The following is a 17,528-nucleotide window of genomic DNA, read 5'->3' on the forward strand; positions in this document are numbered from 1 at the left end:
TGTAAATAAATGTGTGCAGGTTGGAAGACTGGCTGGAGTCCAGCTGCACACCTGCAAACCTCCGTGTGTTTACCTGCCAGTTCGTGTCTCTGCTCGGAGTCTTCGAGCTGAAATGGTGTTTAACTTCTGCCCACAATAACACCAGAGCGAGACGTTCAGACTGGATGCTTGCATGACTGGCTGACATCACTTCTGGCTCAGGCTGCTGTTTGCACTGCAGCCTGAAGCCGCCCAGACAGAGCCCACAAAGACATTAATAATATCGTGAAAATCAAGAATTAACACTCAATGGACGGGGCAAATATAATACATTCAAACTTTAGACAGTGCGTTTGTGTAAGGATATTTAAGAAGTACTCAGGTACTCAAGTAAAAGTAAAAAAAAATACAATATATAAAAATACTCATTTTGCAAAATTTCTCTTTTCAGTCGTTCTTCAAACTGGAGCCAATTTTAGATACTTTATACACTACTGGGTGGATTTGTAGTACTTTACTTGCATTTCATGTTTTTTTTATGTCAAAAGTAACTAAAGCTGTCAGAGTGGAGTAAAAGATACCCGTAAGATTTACCTCTGCATGTCTCATATCTCACTAAATTACCTTTTTAAACCTGTAAAATTAACTTTGCTCCTTGAAATGTAACACTACAGGTTCTGTGCACTTTTATCATCTAAAATCCAAATGTATGACACAACTTTTTATTTAAAGGCTGTAGGTTTCAACCAGCAGTAAGGAGCCCAGCTGCAGAGGCTGTATTACACCAACAACTAAAATACCTGACTGTAAAGGAGCATTTAAGGACAGTGTGTTCATAGCAACACTACTCCATCTGGTGGACAGTTTATTTTAAGGTAAACAAATTATTTTTAAACAATAAATACAGTCTCTTCTACTTGTCATTCTTTCACATAAGGTTATAATTCTACCAAACAGCTATAGCCAAGCGATCATGTCTTATACACAAGCTTTTCCTGTTCTATACTAAAACCTGAAACACTTTGTTTGTATACATTTTTTTATCCAAGATTTAATTTGTGTTTTTTAATCACATCGAGATCTACACATGTGCACATAATTCACATTTGTTATGGCTGTGTAATGGCAGAGTAAAGGCTTTAATATAATAATAGTCTTAACCATGTAAAGTGCTTTTGAGGACCTTTAAAAGCGCTATACAAATAAAATGTATTATTATTATTACTATTATTAGATTTTCTGCTCAACTTCATTATTTTTCTGAGTAAACTTACATATTTCATAATGTTATAATGACATATTTTATTCTTCTGTGAAGACAAACCAACTAACAATAAACTTTTTCCTATTAAAACAAAATACACCTAAAGAAAATGTTGAAGTTATTATATGTGTGAAAACAAACATTGTTACATAAGCCTGTACACTATTTACAATAGTAAATATAACTTTTATTTAACTATTCTTTGCACAGAATATGTAAATCCTACAGGACTCTCCTCAGAGGTAATTACACAGGCTTCAATGGCTTCAATATTTCATTTCAGGACATCAGTGTTCATCTGTTATTAATACCAAAAGGACTTATATATAAATATATATCATAGGTGATTAATAACTTGCACAATGTAAATAGACTGGAGACTATTCTGCACTTGAGCCACAGGTGCTTTCAGTGACTGCTCTGAAACTGAAACTAAAGATTAAAGCTAACAAAGACTAGATTCCTCCATTAATGTGGATTAAACAGCCCTCTGCTCTTTTTCCAGTCTTTGTAAAGCTGAATGTAGTCTGCAGCAGCAGCACACTCCTCCTCCCCTATCACTTTCACCACTTATCAGCCAACCTTTGCAGTTGCCCAAATATAAACTAAGTTTCTTGGCGCATGTACAGATTGAAATGGGGAGGAGTCTGACACACTGAGTTCAGTTTAGGACTTTACTGAAGGGCAAACAAGCAGGAAGGAGAAGAAAATATAACTACCGTGGAGGTTTTCTAGAAAAATAAGAGGATATTAAAGCATATTGAGCACTGCCTGCCTGAAGAAAAGTAAGTTTTTGCATTATTTTCTTGTATGTTTGTTATTTTTAATGACTTAATACACAACAACACCAGTAGGCCCAGCCTGAACTGCCTGCTGTTGTTTGTTTGTAGAGGGTACTTCAAAGTACTTCATTTGTGCAGTACTTAATCCTGCACAAATGACTTTATATGAGAGAAATGTGTGATGTTTTAATGGCTGTGTAGAGGTTGCTTTTTGTTATTGTCTATATTTCAACATTGTTCCTGAGTGTTTTGGCTCAGTGTTAAGCTTATGAAGGCTGCCTCACCCAGAAGAATCAACTTGTGTCATATTTCCTGGTGCATACGATTAAACTTCAACGTTTTCTCAATCTTTTCCTCTCTGCCTCCACAGATGTCTGTGTCTCCAGCTGCCTTGGCTGCTCGACGGGTGATTGCCGCTGCGTCACATTCAAGCCATGAGGGAGGAGGTCAGTGTGTCTTTACTGTTCCTCTCACAGCAAAATGCATCAACACCTCCAGATTCAGAGTCTTTTGTTGATCATTAACTGACCGTCTGCAGAGCTGGCATGCGGCCATCCTGCACATTCATTCTACTTGGCAAATGATCAGGAATCATATTTTATTATTGATATGGACTCTGTAGACTAGAGAGACAGCTGCTGAATTGTTATTTCCTTCATCCCCCCCGCCCCATGTTTTATTTATAGTGCGGTACAGTCATGCACTTTCACTGATTGTGTTTTCCACAGCGAGAACCTGGAAGATTCTGAGTTTTGTTTTGGCCTTACCGGGGGTCGCTGTCTGCATTGCCAACGCCTACATGAAGGCGCAGGCACACTCCCATGAACCGCCAGAGTTTGTGCCATATCCTCATCTGCGTATCCGCACCAAGGTGAGACTCAAACTGCCTGCACCGAGATTTCAATATCAGTTTTGTTTTCTCCCGTTTTTGACTTCTACGTTTGTATGTCTTCTCCCAGAAATTCCCCTGGGGCGATGGAAACCACTCTCTGTTCCACAACAGTCACGCCAATCCTCTGCCTGATGGCTACGAGGAATCCCACCACTGAGAGGAATCAGCCACATTTCTCAGCTTTGTTTTGCTGCTTGTATAAAACTGGTCTGCAGTGTACTTGGCTTAATTAAACTGACCGAGGGGCCAAGCAGAACCGCCATCAAGCGCTGCACCTAAACAGGAATAAAACCACTTTGTGCTTCATTACAATGAGTGCCATTTCTTCTGTTTTGACCACACTGTGTCTTTTTTAAATATCAACACTAGGGGTCGGCAAAGTAAGGGTTTTACAGGATTAAAGGGAGAGGCTGTTGATATTTTGGATTTTAAAGAAAGTGAAGAGATGACGTATTTTTGAAGGCCAACCTGGAGGTTAGCATCACACTGGTTTCCTCCACAAAAAGCTTCTTAAACATTTCCATTAGATTTTGGATTATTGCAGAACATAAGCCCTGTGGCAAACAAACGTTTACGATACTCATATGTATTGTTCAGTAAGATAATCTCCACAAATAAACACCTCTTTGGTGATTTTTGAAGTGTGAATGCAATCGACAGAAGTAGAAAGTTTACGTTACGCTATAAACAAACTACACCACAGTCACATGACTTCAGGTTTCCACCACTGAGCTTTAAACTTGTAATTTGAATTTGCAGCTTACCTCTTCTACAAAAGTCTTTCCTCTTAGCATTACATTGAGCATTGATCTACAAGTTGGAAAGTTTTAGTTAGCATAGTTTGCAAGAGCTTGAGTATAAACACAGCGACAAAGGCCGACTAGTGAGTGAAGGAGTTTTAGTGTTTGGTTTGATGACATTTAATGTCCCAGACAACCTCTGTAGTGTCCTTTAGCCACCGTCTATTTTACGACACGTTAAAGCGTCAAAGTTCATGAGATGGGTTTTTTCTGACCTGTTTTATGTCATGAAGCGAAACTTGAAAATCTCTTAAACTTGTATTAACCTTCATACTAAATGAAAATTCAGGGAATCACTAAAATCACGGCTCGTCCTCTTGACCGTTGTGTAATTGAATTATATATTCCTTTAGGCGGTGCGATAAGATTACTGTGGTCAATCTGCATACCAACACTGCAACAGAAGAAACCAAAAGCAAATTGATGTTCCAACAATATATTCAGTGGCATAAATTCATATGGGACAGTTGGAATCTATACATTGTATATCTGCTAATCCATATTATCTTTATGTACAAAATAAACAACTGGTTACTAGACCAACCCTGATAATTCCAGTACTTCCAGCTAAATGATATTTATCAAATCCATCTTAAGACTTTTTCCAAACCAAAAAAATTAAATTAAATAAAAATCACAATGCAAATGTCATTAGTAAATTATAATACAATTATTTCATGCTGGGACGGGCTACAGTTTGTATCCGATTACATCAAAACTAAATTTAAATTTAAATTTATGCTTCCAGTTTATGAAAATAAATCAACAGTCAGTTCTGTAAGCGCTCCAGAAAATCATACAGAAGTTTTGTCAGGTAATCATGCAGTTGTTGTAACCTGCACTTGTACTTTCCAGACATTTCATGAAAACGAATACAATGGAAACTCTTGTAGAAGCTCATAATAAGCCCCACAGTCGACTCTCACAACAACTCAACTTGAGATTTCCCTCCGCGTTCAGCTCAGAGCTGCTGTGGCCAGACTTAGTAGATCCTGTTTCAGAGTTTCCATACAGTCGGCGTCTCTGGCAAGTCTGCGAAGGCAATCCCCAGCAAGGGAGGAGGACACAAAGGGCCGAGGACAGTCCTGACAACCCAGCAGCAGAGACAGGCAGGCACGACCCAGTGCAGAGTAGCTGTACCGCTGGGAAAACCAGTAGACCTGTGGGAGGAGAGCAGCCAGGGGCCCACCTCCTCCACCTGCTGCTGAGGAAGAAAGGGAGCCCTGAGCTGCTGATTTCAGACGCTGTAATGACCTTTTAAAGTTCTTTGGTCTTAACCTTGACTCCTTTGCATCAAGTGATTTGCCCACCGCTGACGCACAGCCTGATCTGGAAACTGGAGGGGCACTTTTGATTGTCTTAAAGTCCGAAAGTCCTCTGCTGGACTTTTGAACTGTTCCAGAGGTTTTATTTCTGTCCGTCTGCTGCTGGGAACCGTTTGGTGTCTTTGTCTGTCCTGGTAGATTTTCTGTTTGCACCTCTAAACCACTCAACTCTAACTCAGATGTTCGATTAGCCAGGTTCTCTTCGGCAGACTCAGTGCATTCGTGGTCCATTTTTGATGCAGTCTTTTCAGCTTTGTCCACCGTGGGAGCTGATGAAACCCGACCAGCAGCCTTGGTGGAGCAGGACAGGAGGAGAGACACACAGAGATCCTCCAACTCTCTCTGCAGCTCAGGCACCAAAAATCTGCTCGCTCCAATCATCATCTCGCCTAAAGCGGTTTTCTGGAAAGTAAAGTCTTCTGTTGAGCGATTCTCTCTCTCTCTTTGGCAGATCCCCAGACCTTCAAGCATTAATTTGTCCAAGATCTGACACTGTCCTCTGCTCTCTTCTTCATCACTTCCCCTGGTCGTTTCTGCGTCCTTGGTGAGGCGACATCCATGGAGGTAATGCAGCACCGGCAGCAGCATACCGGTGCTGACATCTTTGATGCGGATGGCTTCTTCCACATTACCCTGAGCTTCTCCAAATCCGCCTCTCAACAGAGCCAAGAAGTATTCAGAGCCGACCCCGTTTGTCCCCTCCACCCCGGCTACTGCCTCCCTGTTGGCTCGGACCTGAGTCCCATCGTCTAGCAACAACAGGAGGTCAAAGATTGAGGCTCCATAGGGACAGGTGTCAGCCAGACGAGGCCTTTTCGAGGGAGGGGGTAAACCTTTGTCAATTTCACCGTCTGACTGTTTTGTGACTGGACTAAGATGCTTTTTGCCGAGCCCCATCTTGATGCCACCCGTCAGGGTGGACAGGCATCCAATCAGTAGAGAGGAGAACAGCGAGTGGAGCTGAGAAGTCCGGACTGAATGTAAAGAGTTAAACCAATCAGAGAGAAACTTCCCACCTTCAGTGGGGTGGTCTTCATCCACATCATCACAACCAAGAGGCTGCAGAGCCAAGAGCAGCCCACCGCTGTCCAGAAGAAGTTTCTTCAACAAGGACTTGTTGCTGTTGGAGAAAAATAAAGTTTCTAAAGGTCATATATAATCCTTATTTTGGATTACCTTTGTAATGGTATAAATAAAAACAACACGTTAAATGAGCACGTAGTAAACCCATTCACTTAATTACTTAATACTTTATGTGTGTGTATATTATATTTACAGATTCTCATCATTACTGAGCTCGTATTCATATTTATCTTCTACTCACCTGCTGATTAATGGCAGAGACAACGCACAGTTCATCTTGTCGGACTCAGAGCCTGACAGCATCACATGGGCAACAACTCCAGAGCCAAATCCAGACTCACACTGGACCCGCAGATTATTAAGAAGAGCAAAACCTGCAGAGAAAATCAGTGCACAATGTAAACTGCTCTTGTATGCAAAACAAAACAATCAGATTTTTTGTTTAGTTATAGAAAACCTGGTTCTCGAGTGTTAGCCAGATCTGTACCGGCCCAGATATTGACATCATTAAGGGCATTTGCCAGATCTTACTATCCACAATAAATATTTAAGATTTTTGATGTATTTATTTATTTACATAAAATGTATTCAAAAGGATTCCAAACAGTAGAATATACAAATGTTAAATTGGGGAAAGAAGAGGATCGTTTCACCTCTGTAGTAGCTAAAGGCTGATATCCTAAGTTGAGGTATCTGGACCAGAAAGTTGGGAACTTGCATCCCGCCTCAAAATAATTCGGTTCAATGATTTAAACAATAATCTACTGATAATACAACATTAACAAAATGTGAATTATCTTTAACGTTTATAAGGCCACGAGCAACTTTAGGTTGTGATTTCACAGCTATTTTAAAACAAAGTTTAGGGGTCAAATAGTTGTTCTAAAGTTAATGTGTTGGAGGTGAAGGATCTTTATCTCACCAAGTTGTTTAACTTTGGCTTTCACTCGGTCCGTTTGCCTCTCCTCTCCCTCAAATCCTCCCCCTCTCTGGCAGAGATAGTGACGAATCAGCGCGACCGAGCCAGTTCGGACCAGCGCCTGCAAACAGTTTGGGTTGCAGCTCAGACGGCAAAGCATCCGGAAGCACCTGCTGCTGGGGTCCTGGTGCTGGGTGAGGTAGTAGAGCAGGCCGGACATGACGCCTGAGCTGATCAGAGCAGCGCTCGGGTCGGTGGCGTGGGAGAAGCGCGACAGCAGCAGCAGGATGGGCGACTCGGCCGTCCAGGGTTCAGGGTGGTAGGGGTGGTGGTAGGCCATCGTGCGGGGCACAGACGGAGGGGTATCAAGAGTGACTTTAGTCAAACAAGCTGCTGAATGAGGTCGCTGCCTCCTTCTGTGAGGGGACGAGAACTTTGAGGGAGAAACTGGTGTTGTTGTTTTAGTGGGAGACGAGATGGTGGAAGAACTGGGCTGGGTTTGGGGTGTGAGCACACTGGAAGGTGGAGGACTAGAAGGAGGCGGATCAGGGATTTTACATGAGGATGAGAGTTGGGGCTGGGCCAAAGAGGACACGGGGGAAGGCTGAGCAGCTTTTTTAGAAGAAGAGGCAGTATGGTTGGAAGGAGAAGAGTTTTTAAGAGAGGAAAAGGAATCAGGGTTTGGAGAGGAGGTTTGAGGGGATGAAGACGGTGGGATATGAAGACTCCCCCATTCTCCTTCAACACCAGAGGAATCCAGCAGGTCCCCCTCTGAAGAGATCAGTCCCTCAGACACCAACCAGGACCTGAAGAGAGAGCAACCAGCATGTAGATAAACAATAGAAACTAGTGGAATAAAATTCACAGGGAAAGTAGATAAACCTGTGCTTTTTAATTTTCCATACCTGAGACTTAAAAAGCTCGATGAACAAAGACCCTGCTCCTTTCCAGCTTCCTCCTTCTTGCAGCCCTCAGGAGGAGGAGGAAAGTCGAAGGACTCGTAACATGATGAGGGCAGGAGCTCGTTGGGAGACAGGCTAGAGGAGAGGCTCACATCCATCTTCTCTGCAGATTGTTCCTCTCCTCTGGCGAGCTCAACCAGACGGGCAACGAGCAGAGGGACCAGCCCTAACTCTTGCAGCTGCTCCATGGCAGATTCATCAAAAACAAAGTCTACACAAGCCAGGATGGCAAGTCGGGAAACGGGATGACTCTGATGGGCAGCCAGAAAGCCGATCAGCACCTCCAGCCCACTGCTCTCCTTCACCTTGGCACGGTTGACCGCCTCCTTGCAGCACAAGCACAGCGCCTTCAGGAAGACTCCAGACTTCAGTGGGTCCCTCTTGACCTCCTCAGTGAACTTCTGAATGACCCCCAGTGACCCCACGAGAGGGCGCAGGCAGCCCTGGGAGCACATGTTGGCCAGGGTTTTCAGTGCCAGCTCCTCAAACGGTTTACCGCACTGCCCCGACGCCATGACACCGAGCTGAGCGAGCACTCCAGAGCGGGACACCTCTCGGGCACATTCAACGCCACAGCCCCGGGTCAGCTCATGGAGGGTCCTGAGCGCCACCCGCCTCAGACCCTGGGGGTATTCTGGAGCGATGAGAGGGGCAAGAGCCGTTAAGGTCCCCTGGGTGAGCAGCGACAGGCGGTTAGAGTGCGTATCTGAGAGGTAGAGCAGAGCCCGAGCGGCCGACTGAGCGCACTCCAGCTTCGGACAGGGCTCTTTGGGCGGAGCAGCAGTCGGAGAGGACGGGCCGGAAGAAAGAGACACACACAGGAGGAGAAGAGGAACACCACCTGGGAGAAGTAAAAAATAGAGGATGGTTTTTAAGCCCAGGGAGACGGCATACATGTTTTGTTTAACAGTCCAAAACCCCAAAACATAATTAGTTCATTATAATGTAAGACAAGAAAAAGCAGAACAGTCTCACATTTGAGCAGCTAGAAACATCAAATATTTAGCATTTTTGCTTGAAAAATGACTCAAACGATTATTTGTTAATCAAAATTACACTTTTAAATCATAATAATATGAACATGTAAGATGCATGGTTATCTGCATGCTCTTTGAGTGTGAAAGTGTCACTATCGTACCACAAATATTGATAACCCGTCCATCAGTCCACACGTGAATTAACATTATTACAATAACAACGATTCTGCTGCTGCTAATTATTTTTTGAATTTTACCCTCCAGTAGCTTTCAAGCTGCATCTTAAATAAGTAATACATTCTGAATTTGAATTCTGTTTGCAATTAAGACTTACCAGCAGAGTGGATGAGTGCAGAGCTCTCTGGATCCATGGCCAAGTTTCCCAAGGCCCGGGCTGCTCGGTTCTGGACCGTCTCCAGGGCCATATTTTCCTTCAGGATCTCAACTGAGAAAGTGAAGAATTGTTTGGAGATTAAATGCAAATAATTGTGAAAATGCCAAAGATTATTGCAAAAGTAAAAGAAAGTAATTATTATAAGATTAAATTCCTTGTTACTTACCTACAATATTTATCCCATCACGTTTACGGACCTGTAGAGGAAGACAATACAAATGTGAGCAGTTTAAATGAGTTGTTTTAATAAATATAACTTTCAATATCTTCTCTATTATTCCTTTTATCTCACCTCTATGCGTGTCTGCAGCTCAGTGCAGCAGTTTGCTAGGATGCTCAGAGCCAGGTCCAGGGTTTTCCTCGAGCACTCTGGGTTTTTGAGCAGGTCCAACAGGGGCCGGAGACCACCTTGAGTTCTGAATCTGGCGATGCCCGCCTTGTCACCTTTGATATGCTGGGTCCGGATAGCGACCAGGGCCCGCCACTGGGAGGCTCTTGACCTCTTGTCCCCCTCTCTGCCACCGCCTGAGTCAGTCTTTGCATGCCCCTGATGTTCAGCTCCTGATCCGGGTTTGGAGAGGTGAGCCAAGCACCAGGTCAAAGAAGACTCTGGAGATGATGGGTGACCTTCTCTGGAGTGGGCTCGGAGTTGTTTCCCTTCACCTTGCACAGGTGAAGCAGCCATGGTGCCTCTTCTCTTCCTGGCAGGCTCTGGGTTCAATTGTCTTATTGTTGGTCCTCTCAGTTGAGACAGATATTAAACACTCTGTGGAGCATTGCTGCACGCTTCCAGTGAAATACTGGGGAATTAAAAAACATGTAATATAAGATTAGATAAAATAAGATAATCCTTTATTAGTCAGGATTACAGCAGCAGATAGATAGTGCAAACAAGAAACGTAGTTGAAAAAACAAACAAGTATTTAAAATACATTTTAAAGAATAATGTAACTATTGTATTGCACACTATAAAATAAGATAAAATAAAATAAAATAATCCTTTATTAGTCCCGCATAATTTGGGGAAATTTACAGGATTACAGCAGCATTTATAGTGCAAAACAAGAGACATAGTAAAAGAAAAACAAGACAAAAATAAAATGAAATAAAAAAAACAAGTATTATAAATAAGCAATAAAAAACAGTAAAAATAACTGAAATATTATATGTATAGAAGATAAGATAAAATAAAATAATCCAAATACAAACAAGTATTTTAAATAAATTTAAAAATTAAATAATATGTCCTTTTACTCTAATTTGGTTAATTGTAAAATCCACAATATATATATATAGAAGATATTATATTATATTATACTTCTTTTATAAAGTTAATTTATATATTATACTTCAAATATATATTTTTTAAGTTTTCTGCACAAAGATAACATTTGGTTAATAATAAAAACAGTTATTATATATTATATTAAATCATGAGTTCATTCATATATTATTATTATTTAACTGAAATCAGAAAATACAGATATATGTTAGATAGTGCAAAACAAGAGACATATAAAAGAAAAACAAGATAAAAATAAAATGAAATAAAAAAAAATTATAAATAATAAAAAAAAACAGTAAAAACAATAACTGAAATATTAATGTAAGAAGATAAGATAAAATAAAATAATCCAAATACAAACAAGTATTTTAAATAAATTTTAAATAATATGTCCTTTTACTCTAAATTATATATATATATATATATATATATATATATATATATATATATATATATATATATATATATTATATTATATTATACTTCAAATATATATTTTTTTAAGTTTTCTGCACAAAAATAACATTTGATTAATAATATATAATAATATATAATAACACTGGTTATTATATATTATATTAAACTTCATGAGTTCATTCATATATTATTATTTTTTAAGTTTTCTGCACAAAAATAACATTCTGCTTCAGAAAACTACAGATACCATGAAAAAAAGGAAAAGTTGTACCACCTGACGCCGCGGTCGCTGATGGGAGATGGAGTTCCAACAGCTTCGGTCCACTCCCTAAAAAACAGGCCTACGTCGTAGGAAGGCCGAACAAGCGTCATTCTGCGTGATAGAAATGTATTATCTCAATGAAACATATTTGTACACATCTACTGGCGGATTAAAGCTCTAACTGGTCGGTGTTTTGTTACCACTGGCCTAATGGTTTTTGTGGAACAAAATGCAATCGTCTGTGTTAGCCGCTAGCGCCATCTTTAGCCAAACAACAAAACAGGGGCGGCGGAGGGAGGGAGCAGGGAGTGAAGAGGTGGGCCATTGAGATAAACGTAGGGATTTGTAGTTTTTTATCCCGCTCTCCTTCACCTCCCGTGTTGCATTTTCTTCCTTTAAAAAACTACATTCCCCTTGGCGGTGATAAATAGTGGCTTGAAAATGAACAATTCGCATCGTTTAGGGATTGTAGTTTATCTGGTAGACCAGAGCATGCAAAAGCCGGCTAGAATGAACTACATGTCCCAAGCTGCCAAGTGACGTTGTTATAGTCACCGCGAGAAAAGGCAATGGTGCCCCTGATATGTTGTTAAATGCCACGATAGATACACACAGCTTATTAAAAACTTTGTAATGTTTTAAGGTTATGGAGGTAATCGAGACAATTGTGATACAAAGTACTGAGGTGGAGGAAAAGGAGACGGTTGTGCCCACTGTGGATAAAACTAAAGCAGGTCAGTAGGCTGCACCCTGAGTGAAACTGGTTTCATCCAGTCACCTTATAAAGCGCGGAGGGCCCGATGAGTGCGCGGTCTCTGCCTACTGCAGGATGACAAGTGACTCCCATAATATAATATATGATTTTATTATTAACTCATAAAGATGATTTAATCAGAAAAAAAATTGAAACTTAAAAAAAAAAAAAATATGTTCAATGCAAGGTTATATAATTTAATAAAAAAATGACATGATGCACCTTATGACAATAATAACATGACAATAAAAACCTGTGCAATAATAGTTAAATAGTTAAAATAGTTTTTTTTCTGTCTGTAAATATAATATTTCAGTTATTGTTGTTTTTCTACTGTTTTTTTTTTTTTATTGCTTATTTATAATACTTTTTTTTTTTTATTTTCATTTTTTATTTTTTATCTTGTCTTCTTCTACTATGTCTCTTGTGTGCACTTTACTCTACGCTGCTGTAAGCCTGCAAATTTCCCCGCTGCGGGACTAATAAAGGATTATCTTATCTTATCTTATCTTATCTTATCTTATCTTATCTTATCTTATCTTATCTTGTTTCCCTCTCTAGAGTTCATATGGACCCTGCAGGCTACATGGCACCTCGTCAACACCAGACTAGAAATGGACCAGGCGTTTGATCAGCCAGTATGCAAGAAAAAGAAACTCTGGGAGATGGTGGCGGAGAAAGTGAACGCCAAACTGAGAGAGTCAGAGGTCACCGATGTCACCGTGAAGGCGTACGAGTGTGACCTCAAGTGGAGGAACATGTTGGCCACATACAGGAAGAACTCCGAGAGGGCCAAGAGGCTGGGGGCCACCAGCGTCCACTGGGAGTTCTTCAAGGCCATGCACGAGATCCTGGGGAAGAGCAGGGAGGAGGTCGAAGCCCAGCGGACGGCCAAGCTCAGCGGGACGAGAGTGGGCAAGGCCATAGCCAGCAAGAGGTTCACCCCTATCCTCCCAACGCCTCCTGTGACAGCTGCGTCCTGCACCGCCAGGCCTCCGCAGGACGTCCTACAGCTGTACATGGAGCTGCAGGAGAGGAAGATGAACATGTGGGCCCAGCAGAAAGCTCTGGAAGAGAGGAAGATCGAGGCTATTAACAACCTGGCCCAGGCCATCTCCAGCCTGGCGCAGAAGAACAGCACGCAGATGTCAAAGGATGGACATTAGGCCTGAAGAGACACTGTTTTCTATTACCAAAAACTTTTATCATAGTGCATGATGAAAACTGTTAGAGTGTTTGTTATAATGTTTTTAGGATGGGTCATGTTGGCACATTTGAACTGTTACAGCTTTAAGATTATTTTGGCCAGTCTAAAACTTGAACTTAACTAGGCATTTCAGAAAATGAGACATATGACACACACACACTCACAAATCATACCCTGGGCATCTTTTGTTTATACTGCAAGCAGATTACATTCCTCATCATCTAGTCCTCTTATGTTGAGGCTCCAATGGATGTAATGTAATGATGTTTTATTTTTATACCGCAATAGAAGAGTGGATTTTGGTTGGATGAACAAAAACATTTTTTTTACTAACAAATAAGATTAAAACCAGGTAGCCTACCATTGCTGCACCAGTTCTTTATATCAAATATCAACAACCTATGCAAGAGCAGAACATGTTATTTTTTTATGCAGGCCTCAGAAGTCAACAAACTGTAACGGAAATGATCACAACATGATTATGATTATTGTTACAGTTACACTAAAACACCCATTTTCATGTAAAAAACAATGCAGATATTTATATTTTTAATTATTCCCAAGAGGTATCAGTAACAGTAATCCTTGACACACTTCCATTAATGTATTAATAATATACACTTTTTCAGTATGCAATAAATACTACCATAGCAGTTTTGTACAGAAAGTATTCCTCTTGACTGTTTTATTTTGAAACTTTGTCTTGATGCCAGGGATGATGAGAGTTCACTGCCCTCCAGTGGTCACAGTGGAGAACTGCAACTTTTACAAATTACTTTTTTCCACTGGTAACAGTTTAAATATCAGTATAATATTTATTCATATTCCTGTACACCTCGTTTTTAATGTGATTATTACAGATAACACTAAAATTAATACTGCTGATCATTTTTAACAGAAAGATTTAAAGTTTTGTCTGGAGATTTATTAAACCTGGAAATTGAAAGCATCAAGCTTAAGATAATAATATACACTCACCTCCGGTCATTACTTTCAAAATACATTTGAGTTAGAAAACTGAATGATGAGGAAAATCATTAACTTAATTCATTGCCCCTTCATTTACTTATTTTCTGGCAATTTGTCACATGTTCTTTTGGCATCTAATAGTTTTAAAAGCCTGAATAGAATCTCAATAATCATAAATTAAGATTATTTGTGTTCCTTACCCTTAACTATACTGTATTACACAGGCTTTATTGGCTGTTACATGTACTTCAACTCCGATAAAGTGGAAGTACACAGTGGCATTTACAGACATCTACAGTCCTACGGTTTATTTTGTGTGATTACATTTTTATTGTATTTTTGTAAAATGTAACAAATTGGTGAAAAAGTTCTGGAAAAATGTAAACTCTTACTCCAATATCATCATTTGTTATCTCTATTATGGTTAACTACAGTCATAACTATGCAGTACCCAGATTTACTGTGGAAAACTTATCCGTTATTGTCGTTATGAGAGACCAAGAAAGTAGAGATTCTGTTGAGAAAAACCTTTATATTTAACAGTTGTTTCCAACCAAACATCATCACATCACACGCTTCCAGAATCAAAGTTTTTAAACAGTAAAGCTGAGATGGCGTCACGTCTGTGTAAACCCTCGTCATCTACCTCCCCCTCCCCCTCTCGGGTTATGGCTTCCTCTTTCTCAACGTCTCCTTGAACCCCTTGTCCCATGTCCAGAAACACATTGTGCAACACACAGGCGGTCAGCACCACAGCTCTCGCTCGCTCGTAGTTTCCGATATCCAGATACCTGAGCCTTTTAAATCTGGCTTTCAGGTTGGCCACAGCCTGATCCAGGATGTGAAAATGCTCCTCCAGCATCTTGTTGAAGAGCTCCTCTCTTGGTCCGTGACTCCCTGAGTATGGAGTCAAAATGTGAGCAGTGAGCGGGTAGCCGGCTCTGGCCACGAGGCAGGAGCCAGAGGGCATCAGTTCAGGATGTAGTTTGAGTTTGTCCCTCAGAGCGCCGCCTCTGTCCACGTCTGATCCTTTACTGATGCTGCAGTGAAGGAACCGGCCTTCACGGTCGCATGCCAGCTGCAGGTTTAGCCAGGAGTCTGGATGGGCCTCCCTCTTCATCCTCTTCACCTCAGGCACTGTGCTCTCCACATCATGTTTCCCTATCGGCAGGCGGATCGGGATGCGGGTGTGTCCCAACACTCCCAGGACATGAGATACACCTTGCTGCTCCTCCTGCTCCTTCTCTGGACTGCAAAGTGGGAAGAGGGCTTCCTCAGCCTCCCGGCCTGGCGAACAGAGAGGAAATGCCCCAATCATAACTCAAATCATTGAATAACACTGTTCTGATCTTATCCCACAAACTACACAGATTATCAACCCACCGACTGGCCACCTGATCTGCTTCTCCTCCAGCATGTTGATGCGCTCGCAGAAGGAAAAGAAGATCCTGTGGATGTTTCCTTTCTCCAGGTGGAAGCGTCGGGACACTGAGCGGTAGCTGACGCGCTCAGACAGCAGAGTGAGGGACAGCAGGACGGTGTGGGACAGAGACAGACGAGCCCGTCCGGCCAACCGAGCCCTGGATTCAGAGTTCTGAAGCAGGTCTGTGATGTACTGATGGGAGAGAGAGAGAAAATACAAGTGAGTCAGTAGATTCAACAGGTATTTCGTGGGGGAATTGATCAATAAATGTGACTAGAAACCATTCATCATGGCTACAACTAAGAGTGAATGAAGGAGCTCTAATATTTACCTTTAAATAAACAGTACCAGTCAAAAGTTTGGACACACCATATCATTCAATGTTTTTCTTTATTTTATTTTTTTTCTAAAATGTTTTACTGCCACACCCTGGACATCAAGTATCCAGTATGTATTAATATAATTATAGATACATAATTTATTTATTGAAGTAAATCCTCATTATTATTTTTGAAGATTTGGCATTGAGAAACTTCATTTATTGAAAAGAATTACATATATTTTTCTTTAGAAACGGGTCCTTTGGCAGCAACTGTAAGCTGCAAAAAATATATATATATATAATTTTCCATTTGATGGAAGAAAAAAGTAGGTACAGTTTGGACACACCTTCTCATTCAATGGTTTTTCTAAATTTAATTTAATTTAATTCTACATTGTAGATTAATATTGAAGACATCCAAACTATGAAGGAACACATATGGAATTATGTGGTAAACAAACAAATGCTCAACAAACCAGAATATGTTTTATATTTTAGATTCTTCAAAGTAGTTGAATGAGAAGGTGTGTCCAAACTTTTTTTCTGGTACTGTAATTGACACTTTCATGTCATTATTATTTAATCAGAGCAAGGGGCAGCTAAAAGCATTGGGAAATATAAGGTGTATATCTACCTTTACTGTAGGTGTCTTAGTGTAGCTCTAATTTTGGGAGCAATTTGCCTGTTTTTGTGTTTTTTAAATGGGTGTTATTCTTCATTTTTAATACATTTACTATTTAGATAAATCAACCAGTACAAATAAAAACACTTCACAAGTACAATTATGTTAATCTGCAAACTTTTAATAACAGTAACAGCTGGTATCATGAGCTGTTACTGTAATAAACCTGGAAATTGAAAGCATCAAGCTTAAGATAATAATATACACTCACCTCCGGTCATTACTTTCAAAATACATTTGAGTTAGAAAACTGAATGATGAGGAAAATCATTAACTTAATTCATTGCCCCTTTATTTACTTATTTTCTGGCAATTTGTCACATGTTCTTTTGGCATCTAATAGTTTTAAAAGCCTGAATAGAATCTCAATCATCATAAAATAAGATTATTTGTGTTCCTTATCCTTAACTATACTGTATTACACAGGCTTTATTGGCTGTTACACTTCACAAGTACAATTATGTTAATCTGCAAACTTTTAATAACAGTATCAGCTGGTATCATGATACCTTCACGGCCGCCTGGGATTTTGGACACTCTTCCTCCGGGGGACCGGTGCATGTCGTGGTCTGCAGGACTTGCGGCTCCGCGGTGTCTTGACTCTGCAGCAGCTGAACGCATACAGCTGCGGGAGGCTGAGTTTGAAGTCTCGCCATCAGTTCAGCCTCCAGGATTTCCTCCACAGACTGGTCCAGCCGCTGCTCCAGCTCTCCCGGGGACAGAGGCTGCCACTCCCGCTCCACCAGCTCCAGCACGGCCCTGCCCGCCGACAGAACGCTCTCCCGGACGGCCATCTGGAACTCACGCTGCCTTCACGGGCTGTCGGAAAG

General features: G+C 40.8%; 4 protein-coding genes across 4 annotated transcripts; 2 read left to right on the forward strand and 2 right to left on the reverse strand.

Moving 5' to 3' along the window:
• The first annotated feature begins 1,882 nt into the window (after window positions 1-1,882).
• On the forward strand, window positions 1,883-3,229 carry LOC129098827 (cytochrome c oxidase subunit 6A, mitochondrial). Its single transcript, XM_054607939.1, has 4 exons — window positions 1,883-2,028; window positions 2,396-2,471; window positions 2,754-2,896; window positions 2,985-3,229. The coding sequence occupies exons 2-4, from the start codon at window positions 2,396-2,398 to the stop codon at window positions 3,072-3,074; spliced, it is 309 nt and encodes a 102-aa protein (XP_054463914.1). The 5' UTR covers window positions 1,883-2,028; the 3' UTR covers window positions 3,075-3,229.
• Window positions 3,230-4,148: 919 nt separating this feature from the next.
• On the reverse strand, window positions 4,149-11,600 carry armc5 (armadillo repeat containing 5). Its single transcript, XM_054608089.1, has 8 exons — window positions 11,354-11,600; window positions 9,670-10,177; window positions 9,544-9,574; window positions 9,318-9,428; window positions 7,950-8,847; window positions 7,048-7,850; window positions 6,367-6,499; window positions 4,149-6,162 (listed from the first exon to the last, which is right to left on the reverse strand). The coding sequence occupies exons 2-8, from the start codon at window positions 10,060-10,062 to the stop codon at window positions 4,674-4,676; spliced, it is 3,858 nt and encodes a 1,285-aa protein (XP_054464064.1). The 5' UTR covers window positions 10,063-10,177; window positions 11,354-11,600; the 3' UTR covers window positions 4,149-4,673.
• Window positions 11,601-11,887: 287 nt separating this feature from the next.
• si:dkey-66i24.7 (uncharacterized) lies at window positions 11,888-13,932 on the forward strand. Its single transcript, XM_054608090.1, has 2 exons — window positions 11,888-12,075; window positions 12,657-13,932. The coding sequence occupies exons 1-2, from the start codon at window positions 11,988-11,990 to the stop codon at window positions 13,259-13,261; spliced, it is 693 nt and encodes a 230-aa protein (XP_054464065.1). The 5' UTR covers window positions 11,888-11,987; the 3' UTR covers window positions 13,262-13,932.
• A 907-nt stretch (window positions 13,933-14,839) lies between these two features.
• LOC129098250 (uncharacterized) lies at window positions 14,840-17,528 on the reverse strand. The gene is made up of 3 exons (XM_054607234.1): window positions 17,208-17,528; window positions 15,655-15,886; window positions 14,840-15,558 (listed from the first exon to the last, which is right to left on the reverse strand). Exons 1-3 carry the CDS (start codon window positions 17,490-17,492, stop codon window positions 14,840-14,842), a joined length of 1,236 nt encoding a protein of 411 aa, XP_054463209.1. The 5' UTR covers window positions 17,493-17,528.

The sequence above is a fragment of the Anoplopoma fimbria genome, chromosome 11, assembly GCF_027596085.1.
Source record: "Anoplopoma fimbria isolate UVic2021 breed Golden Eagle Sablefish chromosome 11, Afim_UVic_2022, whole genome shotgun sequence".
Taxonomy (NCBI): domain Eukaryota; kingdom Metazoa; phylum Chordata; class Actinopteri; order Perciformes; family Anoplopomatidae; genus Anoplopoma; species Anoplopoma fimbria.